General features: G+C 44.6%; 1 protein-coding gene across 1 annotated transcript; it reads right to left on the reverse strand.

Moving 5' to 3' along the window:
- Nucleotides 1-612: 612 nt before the first annotated feature.
- cuedc1b (CUE domain containing 1b) lies at nucleotides 613-20,444 on the reverse strand. Its single transcript, XM_083685184.1, has 11 exons — nucleotides 20,298-20,444; nucleotides 7,181-7,870; nucleotides 5,704-5,831; nucleotides 4,754-4,880; nucleotides 3,973-4,243; nucleotides 3,026-3,094; nucleotides 2,782-2,871; nucleotides 2,521-2,614; nucleotides 2,313-2,371; nucleotides 1,885-1,951; nucleotides 613-1,648 (listed from the first exon to the last, which is right to left on the reverse strand). Coding segments are annotated over exons 2-11 (1,227 nt in total). The 5' UTR covers nucleotides 7,502-7,870; nucleotides 20,298-20,444; the 3' UTR covers nucleotides 613-1,647.
- Between the last annotated feature and the right edge of the window lie 434 nt (nucleotides 20,445-20,878).

The raw sequence follows: 20,878 nt of genomic DNA on the forward strand, positions 1-20,878 counted from the left end.
GCTGGAGAGTGAATTATCTAGTAATCTCTGCCTGTAGTTGCACCACTATTTCATGCCAACATAAAATCACTGAGTCTACCTTTAAGATATTTTGGTGGGTTTCTAGCGAGGGAGGAGAAGGAGCCATTTCAAACCATACGGTCATAACCTCTATAATTAGCTGGCGGCTCAATAAAGTTGCTTTGAATCAAGGCTTAAGCATCTGAAATAGTATGTTGATGTGCTGATTCATGATATCACAGAGCTGGGTCATCATCGCCAGTCTTCACTTCCATTGTACTGATACATCCAACCACAGAGATACTATATAATCCTGTGTTCTCATATTTCTTTATATGCATTCAACATCAATGCCTGTCCTCACAGAGGCATCAACTAAATCATCCTCTCCTTTTCTCCCTATCCACTTACAATGACAAGCTATTTCCCATTATACAACATTACAAAACACACATTCATCAATGATGTGTAGTTAAATATCACTGGCATTTGTCTAGCAAATATTTCTAAGAATTACATCATTGTGTACATCAACAACACTGGCATTAAGCAATGTGTGTGCCCCCCCCCCTCCCCTCCCCTCCCCCCAACATGAGAAATACTGTGCTGAAAAAGACTAGCTAAGGTTGTGAGTTATGGCAGTGTAGTTTGAGGAATATCTCAATTTGTATATCCTGATAACTTGACAGGACAACGCAGGGGTGAAACAGGACCCACTTGAAACAAGCGGCCATTTCGGCTGGTCAGAGAGGGGGAAGGGACAGGGGGGTTGTTGGCATTTGAGCAGGGAGACTTGAATAACATCTCTACACACACCCACACACACGTATCAAGCTCTATAATTCCCTGTCACATTGTTTTGAGGCCACTCCAAATTTTATTGTGGTGAGTAGGGGTGTGATACTCTGGAAAGGAGCTCTGTTCCACGACTGACTGGAACGCAAGGGTCTCTGTTTCCAAGCTGTTGGACTTCCTCCATGGATTTCCGGGAAATAATGGGTTTAGGCCAATACTTGGGGGGCCTTGCCTTACGGTCAGTGTGGGGCTGAACTGTCATTCTAATAGGGATGTCGTTCAAAAACAACATAAAGCATGTTGTCACTGGTTATTGTCTGTTTGAAACTGGGCCCAGATGGGCGTTGCAACGCATAGGGAGTAAACAAGGTTATGGGACATTTAAAAGGAGGCTTAGGCTCTGACATGGCGAGCCTGGAGTCCTATCACAGCTGTATAAAACCACTCTACTAGTGGTAACACTCGATGAGTAACATATAGCGAGATCATCACGACAGATGCCATTTGGGAGCCAATACAAAAGAGGAAAGAAAACCAAAAGGTCAAAGACAAATGCATCTTTCTTTTACATATGAAATCATATATTAACAAAGAGTTATAATACAGAGATTATAATGGTAATCAAATGCAGTTATGAACAGTTACAGGCCCACAGTGGAGGGGAGAGAGGTCATCTCAGGGGAACAAGTCTGCCTCCTCTCCTCCTGGGGTAGGTGGGCAGTCCCAAGTCAATGCCAGGGCTGGGATTGGCTGGTTTGTGTTAGGGGGTGGGGGCACAGAGCTGCTAGGCCACCAGCCATGGGTCATTCTTCTGTCGCCATGGAAACCCTGATGTGGCGCAACCTTGGACGATCTGAAAGTGAGATGTTGGTCAAATCTCAGCAAAAAAAAGAAGAAAAAAAGCAGTTCACTTATTCACTGGCTACTGGCTTCTTACATTCTTAGACTACTGGCTTCTTACATTCTTGTAAGTCACCAAGTCTAGCCTTGACCTATTATGATTGGGGCAGCCATGACAGCAGTAACTTTTTTTTATTTATTTTTTTAAGATTGTTGATTAGACTCATTGGGATGGAGGTTTCTTCTCACCATGACAATGGCTCCTTGCGTGGCTCGTCCTCTTCCTGAGTGGTTGATCTCCTGGGCTGGCCATCCTCTACACACACACACACAAATTGTCAACAGCATAACATGGTAAATGACGATAAGTATCACAGGAGAGACGGCAAGGGTGACAAGGGTCATACTGGTTTCTATTTACCCCCAACTTTTGATTGACCAGTTTGCTAATGGTAATGAGATCAAGACACCTGGCTACTCAGATGCAATTCAGCCTCTGATTACAAGACAAGGACCAAAACCAGCAGCATACACGGCCGCCCTCGAGAGCTGAAGTTGTGAGGAATGAGTGGAGGATTTTAATGACAATTTTAAAATTGATAATGTATATATAAAGTTGCTTCAGCCAGGTGAAATCAACAATACACACAACATATGAATAAGGCACAAGGGTTTACCACAGGGGTTTCCCTCCACATCATCCAGGAGGTTAGCTGTAGAATTGGCTGTGCCCAGTCTGGAGGGGAACACAGTCAAGGGAAACCACAGGCTTGGTCGACACATCAACCACTACCTGACCATGCCCACACCAACACCACAGACTCAGTCAACATTTTAATATTACTAAAGAGTGCTTAAGGGTGTCCAAATCCAAATGAAGGATACGACTGGTGCTTCAGGAGTGTTCTTCTCTTTGACTTTCTCCTCTTTGTCTTTTCAGAGAATGTTCTGGCGATTTCAAACAACTTCTTTCTTGTTGCTGAGTGGAAGAAATACATTGTCATTGCAAAGGTAGATTTCCCATAACAAAGGGTGAAGTGTGCTACTCTATTGATTGAGACGCAATCAAATGGATACAAATCAGAGACACGGGCAGGGGATGATTGGTAATAAGGTGAACTGACTGGTCCATAGAGGATGTCTTACATTTGCCCATGTGCTTGAGTTTGTCTCTGAACATGGCGTCGTCTGAGACAGCAGTGCAAGCCTCCACCGACCCTGAGGCACAGAGCTCCCCTGGAACACAGTTTTAGGGAGACAGACACACCAAATATAACGTATGTACGCAAACACACACAAGCATGCACACACGTCTTACACACCCACCCACCCACACACACACCCACCCACCCACCCACCTTGGCTGAGAAAGCATATGAATGATATATACCTGTGGAATTCTCCATGCTAGCGGATGAATGATTGGACTTGGATTTCTTTGATTCATACTTCAAGCGATCTAAAACAGAGAGAGCAGATGTTATGGTCGGCAGACCAGAACAAGGCTGTGTCCTGGTGTGTGTGTGTGTGTGTGCACATGGTTCCATCACCACTGCACAGCCTTTCATCATAACCCATTGGTCACCAACCACCGTCCTGAAGAGTCATACCAGTTCCAATCCAGGTATAACACATCCACTTCTCATAAAGTATTTCATTAGCTGATTCAGGGGTGTTATTGTTGGGTTGGAACAAAAGCTTGCACACAGTGGCTCTCCAGGGCCATGGTTGGTTACCACCATACAGAAGTAAAGACCCATCCATTTAGATGGAAGACATCTTTAAGACATGCGATAGCTTTACAAGGAGAATGGACAAGCAAAAGCATACACACATGCTTATGTATGCTTCCATTGCAAACTGATTAAAACACAGAGATATATACACTGTAGTAGCATACTGATAGAAATATGTATATTTAATTATCAATTAATCTCAAGATTTAATTCCAGCCTTTGAGAGTTACGGTTTCTATGTCAAAATTATTTCGACATCACTTCATACAAATGTGTATTTTTTCAATATCAGATACAAGATGCTGGTGAACTATTTTGTACAGTGCATTCATTATTAGGAGACCTTTGAAAGGGCACACATGTGACCAGAGTCCCTGGGTTTCAGCTGTTAAATGATGTAGAATTTGTGGAGACACAGAGAGGCATGCGTGATACTTCATCATTTGAGGCAGGGCATCAGCATGACAGTAAACAACTAAGCTTTTTCATGACACGGGGAGAGGAGCGTTTTAGTTACCCTTGTCAATTAAGCTCCATACAAACATAAGCTATTGTGGGACTCCAAGGGTAACAGTTACTAAATGTTTGTGTGCACACACACCTCGCTCTAAGGCGACAAGGAACTCTCTGTTGCGCTGCAGCTCCCTCATGAACTCCTCGTTCTGCAAGAACAGGGCGATGCGCTCATCATCCAGGTACTGCTTCAATTTACGCTCCTGCTCTGTAGCCCCAGCCGCTCCTCCTGGCCCTCCAGGGGGCCCCGCTACTCCCCCGACCCCCAACATTGAGACCCCTCCCTGGGCAGTCCTCTGGCTGAGGGCGGACTGGGAGGAAGAGGAGGAGGAAGGTTGGGACAAACCGGTCTGGGAGCCCTGAAGGAGGAATGGCAGAGAGGGAGGTTAGATCTATATGATATACTGTACTGTTGTTACGTTCTAAGCTACTATGGCAGGGTTGTTGTTCGGGGTCATTGTCTTCCTGTATGATGAAGCACCGTTCAATGAGGAGGCAGACAAGTTAGCCAGTTCTAGTGGCAGCCGTACATGCCCAACCCATAACACCCCGTCCACCATGTTTCACAGATGAGGTGGTATGCTGTTGATCTTGGGCAGTTCCTTTTTTCTCTGAACTTTCCTCTTTCAATTGCTCTGGTACTTGACAATATTCATCTCATCTTATTCAAAATGAAAATATGTTTACTATCAAGATCCATCCATCCCACGCTGTTCAAAGATCCTGAGGAGAACCCTGAATGTAATCATAAAAGTAACTAAAATATTTAAATCTGAATGTAATCTGATGACAGTTTTTATTTAAATCTGATGTAATCAGATACTCCCCAACTCTGACTGGTTACATGTCTGTATACTGTGATGATGTACCTGTATACTGTCCAACTGCTGGGGCAGGATCCGCAGGAAGTCATCTGGCAGGTTGCCCAGCAACGGCGGGTTCCAGTTCCTGTAGCTGCGAACCTGCTGGTGACCTGGGGGTAGCTGGGCCTCGAACCTGCATGGTACAAACAAAGGTCAGGATCATGCTAGCATATGAAGTCCAAAAGGTTTTCCCCTCGTTCAGGAAAAAACTCCAGCCCTACATATGATTGGAACACATCACTCATTATACAGTCTAAGAATTCAATTTACTGTTAATCTCTCTCTCCCTGGTGATCTGGTGTGATGCAGAACTAATGTGGACATAGTCCACAATCTTAAATCATGGACATTTAAGCTTGGAGCAAATTCAATTACATGGAGGTTTGTTATGATCTGGTCCAGTGGCACACAATCACCAATTACTCCCCATCATCTCACACAGAGGGCCAGTTGGAGGTACTGACTGAGCTGTTCTTACCATGGCCACAAGGTGGAGCCTTGACTCACAATAATAACAGCATGTGGGATCCCCAACTCAATCCATAGGCCCTCTGATCTTTATTCAAAGCATGCACATTCACAGGGTACCATAGGACCACTTCCTCTGGGCTTAGGAGAGTTCAGGCTGTGTGTTTCCATATGAAAATAACACTGTCTCAATAAGGCTACAGAACTAAAACAATGATCTGAAGGGGATAGTTCATCCAAATCTCAGTTAGTTTAGACAAAGGTAAATACTGAATCAATTCGTTTTGGGGTAATGATGCCAGTCTATGGTGGCTGTATCAAGTTAATGAACACCTAATCACAGTTACAGTAATACAGTAACTGCTGGTTCATAAACAACTTCCAAGGTAAAACAATTATCAACACAGTATGCCAATTGAATGAGCTACCCTTCCGATAGGTTGCTTGGCAGGTTCCTCCCAGTTACCACCCGCCCTGTTCTGCTTTACCTCGGTGGAGGAGTAGGCGGGGCCTCTGGATACTTCCTGTCATAGATGTGCATGTCATACGTGGGCGGGGAGTAGACAGGAGGTGGTTCTTCATCTGAACTGTCCGGTTCTAATGTCCGCTCCAGAATCTGGCCCAAATATCAGAGAGAAAGAGACAGAGAGAGTGATAAATATAAACTATCCAGTTAACCAGCGTCAAGGGTAACAAGAACAATTATTTGATACCGTTTTCACCTGATCAATATCACAATATCACGCAATTTATATGTTTTTTAGTATGTACTATTCAACATTATTCAAAGCAGTCAGCTGTGTGACTTATTCATAGCGGCCTGTCAAACTGAGTAAACATACTTGGGTTATGCCTGTGGTGTCTGATAACGTAACTGGGGCGCACAAACAGTGCTACTTTTAGACATTAGTGCTGCCTTTACTATTTCTATTCTTGTGAAATGACTTGGATTGAGTTCCTACAAGATGACTTGCATGCAACTCTGAAAATGTATCCTATTTCCCCAGAGAGCACAGGCACTTCCTGTCACTGATGCTAACTTTAGCTGTCTGGACAATGGCTATGTAAACAAACAAAATCTTTCCACCAATACTATTCACTATATAGAGTACACAATACTATACATCATGCATTAAATGTGGGTGGACTATCCCTTTAACATTCTCCACACAAATACTTTTTAATGATTGATGAAAAACATGACCACAACACAAATAACAGGAGAGTGGCCAGTGGGGGGGTGGGGAGGGGGGTGGTGGGAAGCTGTAGGCCCACTAAGAGGTGCATTACAGTCTAACGCTTGAGTTGGAAGCAAATCAAATATGTGCTCAAGATAACAGCATCTCCAGTGGGCCATGAAGTTGCGCGCTAATGCCCCAGCCTACCATGCTTCACTCTACAAAACAATGTCATGATGCTACCCATTAGAGGTCAGACTCATTCACTGCATGAATCAGGTGCTAGTCGCACACACCTCCAGGTGTGGAACACCTAAAAGCTTCTCAGAAACTCCTAGGAGGCTAGGACTAAGCCTAACCCGAACCCAAACCCTACCCCTCACTCCTAACCCCAAACCCTTACTCCTAGGAGGCACAGAAAATAGAAGCTGACTGGGCTGAATCTAAAGTATATATGGTGGGAGAGTCTGGTTAAAGTCGTTCTCCTGTTTGAGCATGGCACATGTAGAACATGAATTGCACCTGAGAGGTGAACTGATGCCTACTGCATGGCTATCAAACTGCCTACATCTCTAAAGCTACTGGACATCTGGTTCTAGTGTTAATTGGGGGAGCATGGTTTGGAACTGTTTCTTAAGAGGAGCTTGTCCATTTCAATCCAAACTCACTTCTATCTGTCCACTAGACACACCTCTGCTGCCCATTATAAGGCTAGACTGAACCATCGCATTCTTTTACACCAACCCGGCCCAGGGGAAGTGATGTCAGTCGGTGAGCTCACACTGACCTCTGGCGGGATGCTGTCATCAGAGTCAGAGCTGTCATCCGAGCCATGGCCGTCGATGCTCATCTGGAGCAGCTGGTCGATGGTGGCGTCTACGGCCCCGTTGTTGGAGCGCAGAACACACTCGATGACCTCGTAGTCCATGCTGGGGAACATGATCTTGAAGTCCTCCATGGCCTGGTTGAACTCCAGCCTCCGGACCTGCCTGTTGGGCCGGCTGTTGTTGAGCTCTCCCTGGGTGGAGCCACCCCCACCGCCACTCCCTCCTCCACCTCCGCCCCGGGAGCCTCCGTTATTGCTGCTGCGCCTGAACAGGCTGGTCATCCTGCTGCCTGACTGACTGGCACTGCCACCTAGGGGATGGCACCGTGGCACTTACCTCACACCCCCACTTCTCTCTCTCACTCTGGTCCCTTCAGATTCAGCCCTCACTTCTGCAACCTCTCCTCGCTCACTTCCTCATCATTCCACACGCATTTTAGTCCTTGAATAGGTGAGGGAAGAGTCTGACTCTCTTTTTCTTTTTCTCCTTCTCTGTTTGTTATTCAGCTGCATCCAACACGGCTTGTTGTGACCACGGGAGCCGGCACTCACTGAGGAGGGGAGGAGGGGTAGGGTCTGTGTCCCGTCACCAGGTTCAGGTCTGAGGGGCGATCAACCAGGTCTGCATCTCGGGACCACAACAATCAGCACCTGAGAGGGAGGAAGGGGAGCTAGTTAGCAGAGGTAGAAAACAACTATAGCGACACTGTATTCAACAAAGTAGAGTTCCCCCAATCATTTCACTATCACTAGCCTAAACCCCACAGCCATTCAAAGCACCGTGGTCTTATCTCACAACGCCAAAACATCACCAGTCGTGGTGTCCAGAGGTGGACTGGTGGGCAAACAGAGGTAACGGTCATTTGGGATTTAATTTCACCCACACAAAGTTCACACCATGACTCTACAGGGGTGACCCAAGGCAAGAGTGTGGGGGGGGGGGGGGGGGGGGGTCCCAGTGTCTGTTCAGATTACTGCAGACTCCTCCTCCATCCCCTCACTCTCTCCCCCTTTCTGCTCAACCTTGCCAGCCCCCCCCCCATGCTGCCCACTGCTCATTGCCAACCAGAAGTGAAGGAACCCAAAAATGCGCATGTCTAGACTGGGTTAGTTAGCCTGGCTGCGGATAACGAATATAAGGAGTCAATGTGTGCCAGAGGGGGGGAAAGGAGGCACAATACGCACACTTGATGGGGTACACAGAAAGCATGTAGGCCGACTGTCTAATGTTCAGATTACCTACCTTGAATATGCCCACGAGTGGGTTAATTAGCCTAGCTGTGGCTAACAAATTTAATGAATCAATGTGTGCCAGAGGAGGAAGGGAGAGCAGCACACATGCACACAGCTATAAGAGTGCATTATGGTGCCCAGCTTACCCCCAGCTTACCTTGAATGCCATCAGGCCTGGGCAGATTAGTATTAATGGGAGACTATTGAGACCAGTGGATGAAACAAACCCTGCTTCTGCAATGGCCCGGATCAGGGAGTGACAGCTGCAGTAGAAAATAAACCAGCCTGCACAAACCAGGGCAAGCTGAAGAGGCAAAGAAGCCAGGTGTCTTTGGATGCTCGATATTCATTGAGCTCATATCTGCCCAGGACTGATGGCATCTAGTAGTAGTATACAGTAGCTGACCCTTTCCACTCATATAGAAATTCAAATTAGGAAACTGGTGTTATTATTATTATTATACAAAAAAGAGGAGATCAATGTGCTCGTTTGACCTTAGAAGCTCTCTACTGATGGACTGCTTTTTTTATAATGATGACATAATGCCAATATGTGAATGGATTTGACTAGGATTTGACTCAACACTGACTGACACAGATATCCCTCATAGCACTCAAACTACAGTGAAATCCCCTTTATTCAAACCACTGTCTATTTGTTAAATTACACACAATATAACAATGTCAGCTATTCCAATATCAATGGGTTTAAGAATCTGTGGCTCCAAGACAGGTGCAACTCATGCAACATATTACAACCTATTGACCCTATGACTGGACTTCTGCCACTAGCTTCTGACTGTTCTCTGGATATGAAGCAGGCTAACATGCACTCACAGGTCTCAGCACAGTTCAGTCTCTTCTTGGCTTTCCTTCAGGGGTAAAGCTTAAAAGGAATTGTCAGTTACGATGCTTGTAAAAGGTACAGTAGAGACTTTTTTGTCTAAGCATAAGCGTTACAGTACTTTTTACATTCACAGCATTTAGCAGACGCCTTTATCCAAAGCGACTTACAACAAATACATTTGTTTAAGTAAGTGAATCATCTATCCAACAGTCATCATAAGACAAAGTAATCAATGCTCACACCAGGGGCCATTGGCAGTCGTAATGCCAGAAGGCATTATTTTAAAAATTGTTTTTGTATTTATTAACAGGAGAGAACTTGTACAGGGAAGTGAGGGTGAAGAGGTCTCAAGAGTTGGGGTTAGGGTTAGTACAGGGGGGGTAGTAGGGGTGAAGAGGTCTTTAGGAAGGACTGTTAAGATGAAGAGAGAGCCTGAAGAGATGGGTTTTCAATCTACGGCGGAAGTGCTAGCTCTAAACATTACAAAAGGGAAAAGGAATGCAAGATCCTTTACCTCTGGGTTCTTTCTCCTTGTCTGAAACAGAAAACAGAATAGTGGTGAGAGTTGACAGAATCCCTGGGCAAAAAAAAAAAAACGGAATTCCAAAAATGTGGTGGTCTACTGAGAGTGGCTTGTAACATCTTTCTGATGTCCTGTCTCTTCGCTACAACCCCCCCCAACCACCCACCCGTCCTCCCTTCCTCTCTCTGCTCTGCCCCCAATAACCCCCCCCCCCCCCCCCCCCCTCTCTCTCCCTCTAGTGCTGGGAAGAGAAATCCCTGCAATGGGGGGAACAATGTGCCCAGTGCCAGCCCCGGGCCACATGGCAGTGCCAGGCCCCGCCCGGCAGCACAGACAGAGCCCCCCCACTAGCACTGCCCCCACCCCCAGCCGCTTCTCATTTACATGGGGACTGGCGCTGATGTAAACAGGGTGTCTCATCTTGCCTCGCTGTGACACTGAGGCAGTGTCTGAGTGTAAGTGTGTGTGTGTGTGTGTGTGTGTGAGCAATAGAGAGAGTGTGAGTTAGAGAGAGGGAGAGGGAGAGAGAGAGTGAGTTAGCCTGTGTGCGAAGTAAAAAAACAGAGGGAATCTTCTCACAGTTTTGGAAACTTTGCAGTAAAACAGATTATCTGTGGGATGGAACCCAGCTCAAAGGCCATTGTTCAAGAGGCCTATTAAAAACTGGGATTAACTTTTGCATTTGATTAATCATTCTAAATTGGTAGCCATGGGTACAGTTGGTCACCAAGTGTTCCAGGCTCAGGCTATGAGACTTGGCTTTGCAGGGAAGCCCCCTAACCAAAAGTCAAGTTGAGTCATCCAAGATACTACTAGAGATGCTACTTTTGTTTTTGTTTACTGACTTAAAGAAACAGGACAGCAATTATAAAAAAGTATGTCTGTCAGGGGTGGCACAGAACAGTGGTCCCTCCAGGTCCTCCCTGTAACAGCTTGTCATTGGCAAGGGGCAGGCAGGCGCGCACATGTGTGTGTCTTGACCAGGCTGCAGTGGCAGCTATAGGAAATCACTTTCATGCTCCAGCTTTGGGAACAGTGCTCTCAGGGGAGCGAGAGCCTGACTATGGGTGCAGGTCAAGTTTAAAGTGGTTCTCTGTCCTCATCTCCTTTCTTTCACCTGTATTGATCAAAAACAACTGGACTGGTGACTACCAGTGACCCACATTGCATAAGTGTAATCTCTTGAGTCAGTGCAGATGAAGGAGATGTGGAGGAAGCCACTGTAGGCTATTGAGATCCACCCCACCCTGGGCCTCTGATTGAGCCAAGGGGCCTAATGTTCATAGAGAAGAGCTTCTCTCTGTACACCAGGGGCAAAAGCATCAAGTCTTGACTCAGAGAGTCCAACTCTTGGTTGTATGAGATTGTGAACCACACAAGGTCCCAATTGGAGAGAGGGGTGGCGACTTTTACATTGAAGTGAACTGCAAAACATCACAGCACTCTTAAAGAAATGTGACTTGAATCCAAACTAATTTAAATGTGTCTGTCCTGTATTCATTATCTCTTTTGGCCTGTGAGCAGGTCCAGAAATGCTGTTCCATATAAGATAAATGGCCATATAAACCACATGTTTCATCAGGATAGGCTAATAATGAACCCTCCCTTAAGGAGGAACTTTGTTAGAATGGAGTATAAGAAGTTAGGGCTCATATTGTTAAGATGAGCAGAGAATCTGTGCTTTGTGCATACTTTGTACGTGAAGCTCCCAGTACCGAATTAAATTGATTAGATTTTCTTCACCTGGACCACTGACCGGACCTCACTTCTTGACCTTTGCTCCTTTTAGTTCTCCTACAGAGATAGCAAAATAAAATTTTCTCATGTGAGCTCTGATTAATGCCCTGCATGGTAGGTCACATTCCACCATGCAAAGTTGACTTCTTCACACTGTTGATTGGACATGTCACTGAAAGGACGTCACATCACTTAGTGACCAGGCGGTAATCGCCCAGACAGGAAACAGGATGTCAGATAATATGATGAAAGGCTTTATGATAGAACAGCCTCACATGCTAGAACAGGCCACATGAGGTCTGCTAACTCCATCATTCTTCCCCATGGCTTCTACAGTATAGCCACTATAGCATGTACCGTAGAAATTACTGCAGTGTGAATCAATCACTTCCTCTCAGTATAGAATGCTGATTCAGTCGAAGATGAATACGTTTTGCACTTAGCCTATTTTTTTGTGGCCTAGCTGTGCCTGGGGTAAAACACAACATTGACTTTAGAAATATTGTATCTGTCAGCATCATGGGATGCATAATGCTGACCTCACTTCTCCTTAGGCCTATAGCCTAGACATGTCTTTATTGAAAAAAAATATATAGCTTCCTTCCCTCAAGCTCAACATCCCCATTTTCATACTTCCAGCCCAATATTCCAAAAAGATTTTTTGAACCGGAAAGTTCACTCTTGATATCAAAGTATGATTAAGAACATCCACCTCTACTCAGTGCCAGAAGAATGAGCTAAAAGCCTGCCTGTGTGTGTGTGTGTGTGTGTGTGTGTGTGTGCGTGCGTGCGTGCGTGCGTGCTCCTGCTATGGACTCACAGAGACAACACCATATTAATCTGCACCTAAGAAGCACGCTATATATAGCTCTGGAATCCAGGGCTCTTTGTCCCAGTTATGTGTGGCTGAGTGTGGCCGAGTGTGGCTGTTTGTGTGTGTGTGTGTGTGTGTGTGTGTGTGTGTCTGCTCACAAATACAGAAAACAAACAGCACTGCCCTGGTCAACAGAGCTGGGCTTATCTTCCATCAATCATATTCTCTGTGCATGGACAGAGAAGAAAAAAACAAAACACATCAGGCTACCACACAAAGGAGTCGTAGGAAGTAGGCATCTCTGATGGATTACACTCATCTAAAATAATTATGTGGAGCCGTGGACTCTAAATGACTAAGTGCAGTCATTCACTTAGATGCTTGGCACTGGCAAACACATAGTCAAGCAGAAAATAGGTGAGAATAGGAAAGAATGACTATAAATTAATGGAATATTCACCAAAACGACGACAGCCTAAAGAGATAAAATGACATCTGTGTGCGTCTCTGCAGAGGAGATCTCATTAAAGTATTACAGTGCTTTCCGATGCTAGTATCCGTCTCCCGACGTGGTTACAACCCTATCGTCTGTCCCCATGGCAACATAGCCCCAGCATTCCTTCTGAGGCCATGGTAGGTGTGACACAATAACCTCCTGCGTTGACCTCTGCTACATCACATTATTCAGGCCTAGTGAGTCCTACTATGTCTGTAACGTGCAGGGGGAATCGTTTCAGTTGAGACAGATCCAACAAACCCTAATACAGTAGCAGTGGAGACCTTGTTGAGAGGGGGCACAGAAATAACACCACGTACTCTGGAAAATAATATATGCCCACTTGGCAGATCTAACTTTGGACTGGGCCTAAGCCCAGGTCATAATTCATCATTATGCTAGTACCGTATTATAGAACTAGTAGTTTTAATGAAAGGCTAGGCTTACAACAACAGCTGTCACAAAATCACTCACAGATGTACGTATGGAATTCCAAGATAACAAAGAAGCTGGTTGGCTATTACTAAATCACTCACAGACCTTGCAAGTCTGTTTCATATGAATAGTCAATACAATCAACTGACAAGTGAGTCCAAGGTCAAAGTCTTGGCTAACTGTAGATCTCTCTCCAAAAAGTCCTGTCCATCTGTGCAGCACTATTCATTCTCCCAAACAAGACCAGCTAGTTCACAGTCCTGCCCTGTACCTTGTGTCTTTCACGCCTGTTCAGCTGCCATTTGGAGGGAGAGAGGCCCACTTTCCTTTAGAGAGGCAGACAGACCAATGTAGAGATGGCCGACCCCCACACTGGCTGAAACAACAACAACAACAACCGCATCCTGACAACTTAGTAGGAAGTAACGGCTGTGAGGAAAGAGCCATCTGCACACAAGCCAGCACCATGACATCGAGGCTAGATCCATGTCATAAGGCATACGCATACGCACACAAACAAACACACACACACACACTTGCACACACACTAATGCTCACACGCACGGTAATGCTCGCATGCACACGTACGCACTCACATAGACACAGAAGAGAGAGGGAATGTGTGTGTAAGGTATAGCGGGTTCTCAGATTCTGCTGCACATGATGTGAATTAGAAAAGGGATCATATCCTGCCTGCATGTTGGCTGCAGGCCAAGCAGGACAGCCAGATGTTACAGCTCTTAAAAACACAGCAGACTTTGAATACAGTGTTCGGGCCAGTAGCATCATCACTGACTGAAAATCTATTGTGTACAGCACACAATCTTCTTATATGAGTGTGAGATTCATCCTGGTTCAAAAAATGACTTCATTGACCTTTAAAAAATGTGAATAACAGGACAATTATATGAGGACCACAATGAATTATCAAAATAACAACAGCAAAATGGCACAGCAACCATGAAAAACCATAAGACGGTTGGCTTATTGTATCCTAATAGCTGTGTATTGCCCTTCTCTCTTGCTCCCAGATTTCCACAGTGGCACCACACCAACCCCCCAGATCCACCTCTAATGGGGGAAGGGGGGGGGGAGGACTTCCACAGGACTCTGCCCCTCTGCATACAGTCCTCATCCCTTCTCATCTTGTTTTGAAAAATGACAAAGGCGTAAAAAAGCTCCCGCAAAAAGGCTCTATTACAACAGGACCTGGTCAGGGCATCACTCCCATCCCCATGACCACAAGAGTGGATTATCGTGTAGCATTACAATAGGAGCAGCCAGCCAGGCGTGACACCACTGTACTGACCATTAATCTGTATACATAACATTTACCCAGCCGCTTTGCTTTGAAGTGCAAGTTAGGGGCCTTCTCAGTGTAATCATATTTTCACTGTGATCTTTAAATACACTCATCTTCATCTTCTCATCTGACTATATTAGGTTAGCGACATTATTATGTCCAACATTTAGACACAATGACATTAAGACATGACGTTGGTGTTGTAGAATTTCCGTAAGGAAAATATCAAATCACGTCCATTACTTAGAAATCAGCAAAAAGCTTAAACCAGTCATTGCATGTGATCAATAAAAACATTTGTCATTGTACAAAACAAAACAACAATAATGTCCTTTAGAAACAATTGATTTTATGAGACTTTGGTGCCAGGGGCGGGGCGGGGCCTCAATTACAGGCAGGAAATAGGAAAGGTCAAATAACAGGATGTTGGTCAGATAACCCTTCCTCAACGAAAGAAGAACCAAGGAGACACGCAGGCGGACTGAAACAAGAATTGAGACTTGGAAGTGTCTTTGCTAAGCACTGAGGGACAATCTTAGGAGGTCTTGATATTGGATCTGCAAGGGCAACCTGAATGTCGTTTTTCTTTCTGATTAATACACACGTCAGAGGACGACGAGAGTGAAGACAGAAAGCCGTAACTTAACTCTCAAGAAGAATCAAACAGACAAGCACACAGCATTGTCCACCCCACAGGATTATAGAGAGGGTAGTTGTGTCACCAGAAAAAAAGATTTTCCATTCACCGAGGCAGGCTGCTAAATGCCACATTGCTCATCATCGTTCCCCGGAGCCAACGGCAACACCTTGGCAACGGGATGACGGCAGCGATAGGGAAGTGGAGCAACGACCGAGTGATAGCGGGGTGGTGTCATAAATCACACAGTCGGTCTGTCATGTCCGCCTCCCTCAACACCCTGAGTATGTGGCCCAGCACTGAGGCTTTTAGCAGCCATAGAGGGACCTGAGCAATGTGGAGACTGGCACATCGAGCAGGAAGAACATGAACCGGTTTTGATCGTAATGTAGCTCAATTCCTAAGCTGAAAGCCTTGAAACCATCATTGTGTAATAACAGCTTTTATAAGCTTGCCAATAAGTTCATTCGTACATTTTAAAAGGGTGACATGAAACATGCAGATGTTACATTTGCTGCATTGTGTCATTTGATGTTTGTGGAGGCTTTGTACTTTTACACTCTTTTAATGTTGTAGCTATCTGGCAACTACAACCTGGAGAATACTCATTTCCTTGGGTCCTACTTCAAGTTGTCCTTCATTTGATTGTGTTGACCTATAGGCCTACAAGCTGAGATGGGGGAGAGAGTGCCAAGATGGCTCCATTTCCATACATTAACTAGGTACTGCATTCCAGATCAGTGGCTTAATCACACTCATCTCACCCCCTTGGCACCAACACACATGCTGGACCCAATGAGCCATTATGAACAACCGTTTCACAGAGTTGACCACATATATCAGGCCCTATACTCCCTCTCCAGCACTGCTCTAGCCTTCTGAAATACTGCTGCTGTACACACTTAGAAACCAATTAGGTTTCTTTGGCTTGACCCTGTGGGAGAACCCTTTTAAGAACTCTTTCTGGTGCAACAATTAATTAATATTGATTTCCATGGAAAGGGTTTTACATTGGGTCCAAACAGGTCCCCCCCCCCCTTTTCTTTCCATTTCTTGTGATAGACAGGAGTGTGGGCCTCTTATTGAGGGTAGAATAACAAGAAAGAGGGGATTTGTGTTTTGTTCCAGGTCACCACGGTCAAAATAAAACTAGCTTGGATTTGAGGAGGAAAAAGTGCTGTTTGTTCCCCTGCATCAATTACAGTAATCGTTTGTGACCCATAAGCAGGGGACAGACAGAGCAGATCGCAAAGCACTGAACCACAGCCTACTCCAACATCCCATAATCTTCTTGTTCAATGACCTGGTTCTGAGGAGAGGAGAGAAAGTGAGGGAGCAGAGAGAAGAAAGTGAAGGAGGAGAAAGAATGAGTGAGGAGGGGGGTAGATCAGTGTCAAGAGCGTTACTGGAAACCTCGAAAAAAAAAAAAACGCCCCCTCACCTCCATTTGTCATCTTCCTGGAAGCCTTAAATGTGTGTTCCTGCTGCATCTGTTAGAACACACGCTCTAAAACTAATAACGACAATAATGATTGTAGCAGGCCCTTTCTGGGCCATCTGCTACCTTAGGGAATAGAGAGCTTTCTGCTTCCTAGAACACACACACACACAATTCATAGATCTAATAAAGCACAGCAGAGAGTGAAGAGTGCACATGTAGCCTACATATAGTTGCTCTTAACAGTGCAACAATAGAAATAGCTCCTGGCACCAGGTACCTTTAGACAGGTTAATGAAGACCTGTAAGGGCAGCATCTGAGAGTGACAGTGGAAAGTTTCCATAGTCAAATGGCAGCAGTCCAGACATTCAATTTCTAGGCAAACCCCTGGATGTGTTCATGCAGCGGTTCCGGAGCCTTGTTGAAAGGTTTGTGGATGAATCAGAGCAGGGCTGAGATTGCATTGTGTAGTTCAAAAGTCAAACTAAACTATAGATGAACCATAGTGGGTTTGTGTAGCGAGTGAAAAAGGCCTATAGATGAACCATAGTGGGTCTGTGAATGACAAGAGCCTGTACCACCACTTTTCACCAACCCCTATCCACAGCACAGCAGAGAATGTTCCCATGAGGTGTCACATGACCACTGATTACCATGGGGTGACAGCGGGGTGGGGGGGTGTGGGCATGTCCAGATGGGCCTCACTCTAGCCCGTCTGCCTTTTCCCAGCATCCCCTGGGAGGACCAAACAGAGGGTCAGGAGCTATGCAAACTGGGAACCCTCTGAAGTGGAAGGGAGTGGCACCAGCTGGTTGGGACAAGCAGCAGTATAAAGAGAAGATGGGCTCATGCCTCCTCCATCATTAATAGCCTCATCACTGGTCTATGGCTGGGTGACACATTATCACACTGCATTCAGTGCTCGTCAGAATTCCCGACAGCGTTGTTGATACGAGAAACCTAAGTTTCCCCAGTTCAAATCAATCAATAGAAAGCCCTATTCTAAAACGTACGCAAAATTAAGTCGGATGTTTTGAGTTTCAGAGGAGCACATGAACGCAGCATTAGACCATGGGTGGACAGATCATTCGCTTTGTGGGGAAGAAGACCCAGTAATCATATAAATCAATGAGAGCTGCAGTCATAGCTGATGGAGCTGCCTGTGGATAGAAATGCAATGTACAGAGCTGACAACGTTTCTTTATGACCAGGAGTATTCTTCATCTCTTCTGTAAACTATATTTCTACAATAAGCACATGGTTTGACAATTCAAGGTCTTGAAAAACAGACATCTTTCACCACTGTTTCTATGAGCAATGACAGTGCATAGTCTAATAAGGATGCACTTCTAAAACTATTGCTGGTGGTTTGGTCAGTTGTGGCAGTGATAATCCTATGTACATCACACATCAAGTCATTCTGAAACCACCAGACCACTATTACTTGCATGAAACACTCCAAGCGATGTGTTGTGAACTGGGTCATAAAGATATCTATCTATCTATCTATCTGTGTCAGACCTCCATTTCTCTTCATGCTCATGACACAAGAAACAAGCAGGGGAACAAATAGACCAGGAGAGGCAAGGTAGGACATCATGTGGTCAGACTCAATCTTTATAACCTGTACATGTTTTGGAGGTTGGTATAGTCAAATGAATGTATAGCCTCAACTAAAGCCAGCAGTTCTTACAGTTTGGCAAGCTCTCTGGGTCATCATGAGACAAGCAATGAGAGAGGCAAACAGCGAACCTTCTGTCCAAAAAATTCCTAATGAACGATTAGCACTCCTCATCCAAAAGCATCGGCAGGCATTCCATGGGCTCGGGTCCTCTGGTCTGAGTGTTGTCTAATGAAGGGAGTCATGCAGTTTAAGGTGTGAACCAAACTTTAACCTGGAAGACTGTGAAACCAAAATGTGGTACTATAGGCTAAGCACACTAAGACTCTCTAGTGCACACAATATAAACAGTGGATCTTGGTGAACTAGAAACCTGAAATTAAAATCACTGTTAGTACGAGGAGATAGGCCTATGTCTTAGAAATGTAATTCACCAACAAGCCGGTGTGAATTGTGTAGGTGGGCAAAGTAAGCATCTGCAGCTCAAATGAGTAATCAGGCCATTCAAAAGGTGACAATTTTTTTTACCTGCCCACTAAAAGGTAGGCTGTGTTGTACATTTGAATATGAAATCGTATAATCATCATAATAATCACAGCATTGATTCTCTGTGTTTCATGCATCTAATGCATTATAACATATGAGAAAAATGTGGAGTATTTTGAGTGATGCATAAATTGGCAGACTCTGAGAACGTGTTTCAAACACACACATTCAGCTCATGGTGGTCTATAGGTTTAGGACTAGAGCCTGTAATGATAGGTTGGGACACTAAAATAGAGCTGTTTGCATGTTCTATGAGTCCTCAGTAACTTAGACAGACTTTAATTACTTATGAACACATGTAGATTTTGGCTAACTGTGTTTCACTGATGAGCTTCTGATACTGATACATAATAATACTCAATATTCCACATTAAAATGGCAACCTGGATTTAAAACAACAAACGGTAACCCCATCACTTTTTTAGGTAAACAGCTTAAGGATGGGGCTGGAGAAATGTAAGCACTCTCAAATACATAAACAGAGCTGCAAGACTTATCGTCCATGTGATCAAAATTATAGTTTTAATCATATGTTGAAGCTATACAGTGTGTGTTTACAATTACATTGTTTACAAACAATGGAGTAAAACATGCTTATATTTCGGATGTACCAATCCCAAACTGCCCCTTTAAAACAAGAAGCAGACTATGGTTGAGATGCCAGAGAGCTTTAAACATTTCATGAATGAGCAGTGAGCAAATCATTTTTGCCTGTGTATGTATTTACATGAATACAAATAAGAAGTACGTACTCCACAGACAACATCAATTACTGTAAATAGCTCTTCACCATGTACACAAGCTAACGTTGCGCTTTCATGATAAAATTCAGAAAGCTAGCTAGCAAAGTAACTCGTTTAATTTCTTTCGGTCAAACACGAATGACATGTTTCTTTTCTTAAACATAGGCTATCCTGCATGCAATCCAAAAATGCAACTAATCATGAAATCACAAAGCTGAAATCAGATCTGATTTAGCAAGTAGCTAGCTAGGTTTCAGCTATAGAATGCTGCACGATAACATTGGCCTCGTGAAGTGGCTGACTTTTCTACATTAGCTGACTGGAAACTTGCCAACTAGTTGTATGTAATGATTTTGTTTCAAATAGCAATAACGTTTAGCAAGTATTTACTATCCGCGGGTTTTTAGTTAGCTAGTCGCTACCATAGACCTAAGTGCAATGGTGCAACCTTTATCCTGGGATAGTATGCGCACGAGCAATGGATAGAACAGGGCCTTGATGATTCCCAATCCCAACATTCCACCATGAAAACATGGAAAATCCATTAAGGTTTTAATTCACCTTGCCAAGTGTCCTCTAATCATAAATGTGCACACTTCAAAGTGCGATTCTGTTGTCTGTTTAAATCACGAGCCAGCCAGCTACCCAGCTCCTCTACTTGACAAGCTGAAAAAACAATCAAAGGTCTAGCGAATGTGACTTACTCCAATGTACATCAAACGGTCCGCACTCCGAGGGAGCTGTTGATATCTCCCGTTGTGCTAATCATATGGTTTTATTGACAAACGGCGGCAGACACTGGGCGAGCGACTCTCCGGTGCTCGAAATGACCACAGCTTAACTGTGTTTGGTTTGTCCGTGTCCAAATTATTTCAATAGAGCCCAGGCGGCGACTATCCTATAGCAGTCCCCCCCTGTTGGCTGATAGTATACCAGAGCAATGGAAAATTTTGCCTGGTGGGAGCCTGCATCTCATCTGTGCAGCCGCAGAAACAAAGAGCCAGACAGCTTCCTAGCGGAGAAATGGGCGAAATACATCGAGAAGGCTTGGAATATTGTCAGAGATTTCTAGATGTCATGTATGCCTGACTCCATAAAGTTAAATGCCCAGCATAGTCACTGAATAAGGCAAAAGTATAATTTAGTAATAAAAAAGATAAATAAAATAAAAACATTACCAATTGTGTCTGTTCCTCTAACGCGCAAATGCTTTTCCACCCTTCGGCTTTTTTTTATAGAAAGAGAGAGAGAAAAATATAAGCCCAACAAGACACAATTATACACT

Source organism: Argentina silus (assembly GCF_951799395.1).
Source record: "Argentina silus genome assembly, chromosome: 14".
Classification (NCBI taxonomy): domain Eukaryota; kingdom Metazoa; phylum Chordata; class Actinopteri; order Argentiniformes; family Argentinidae; genus Argentina; species Argentina silus.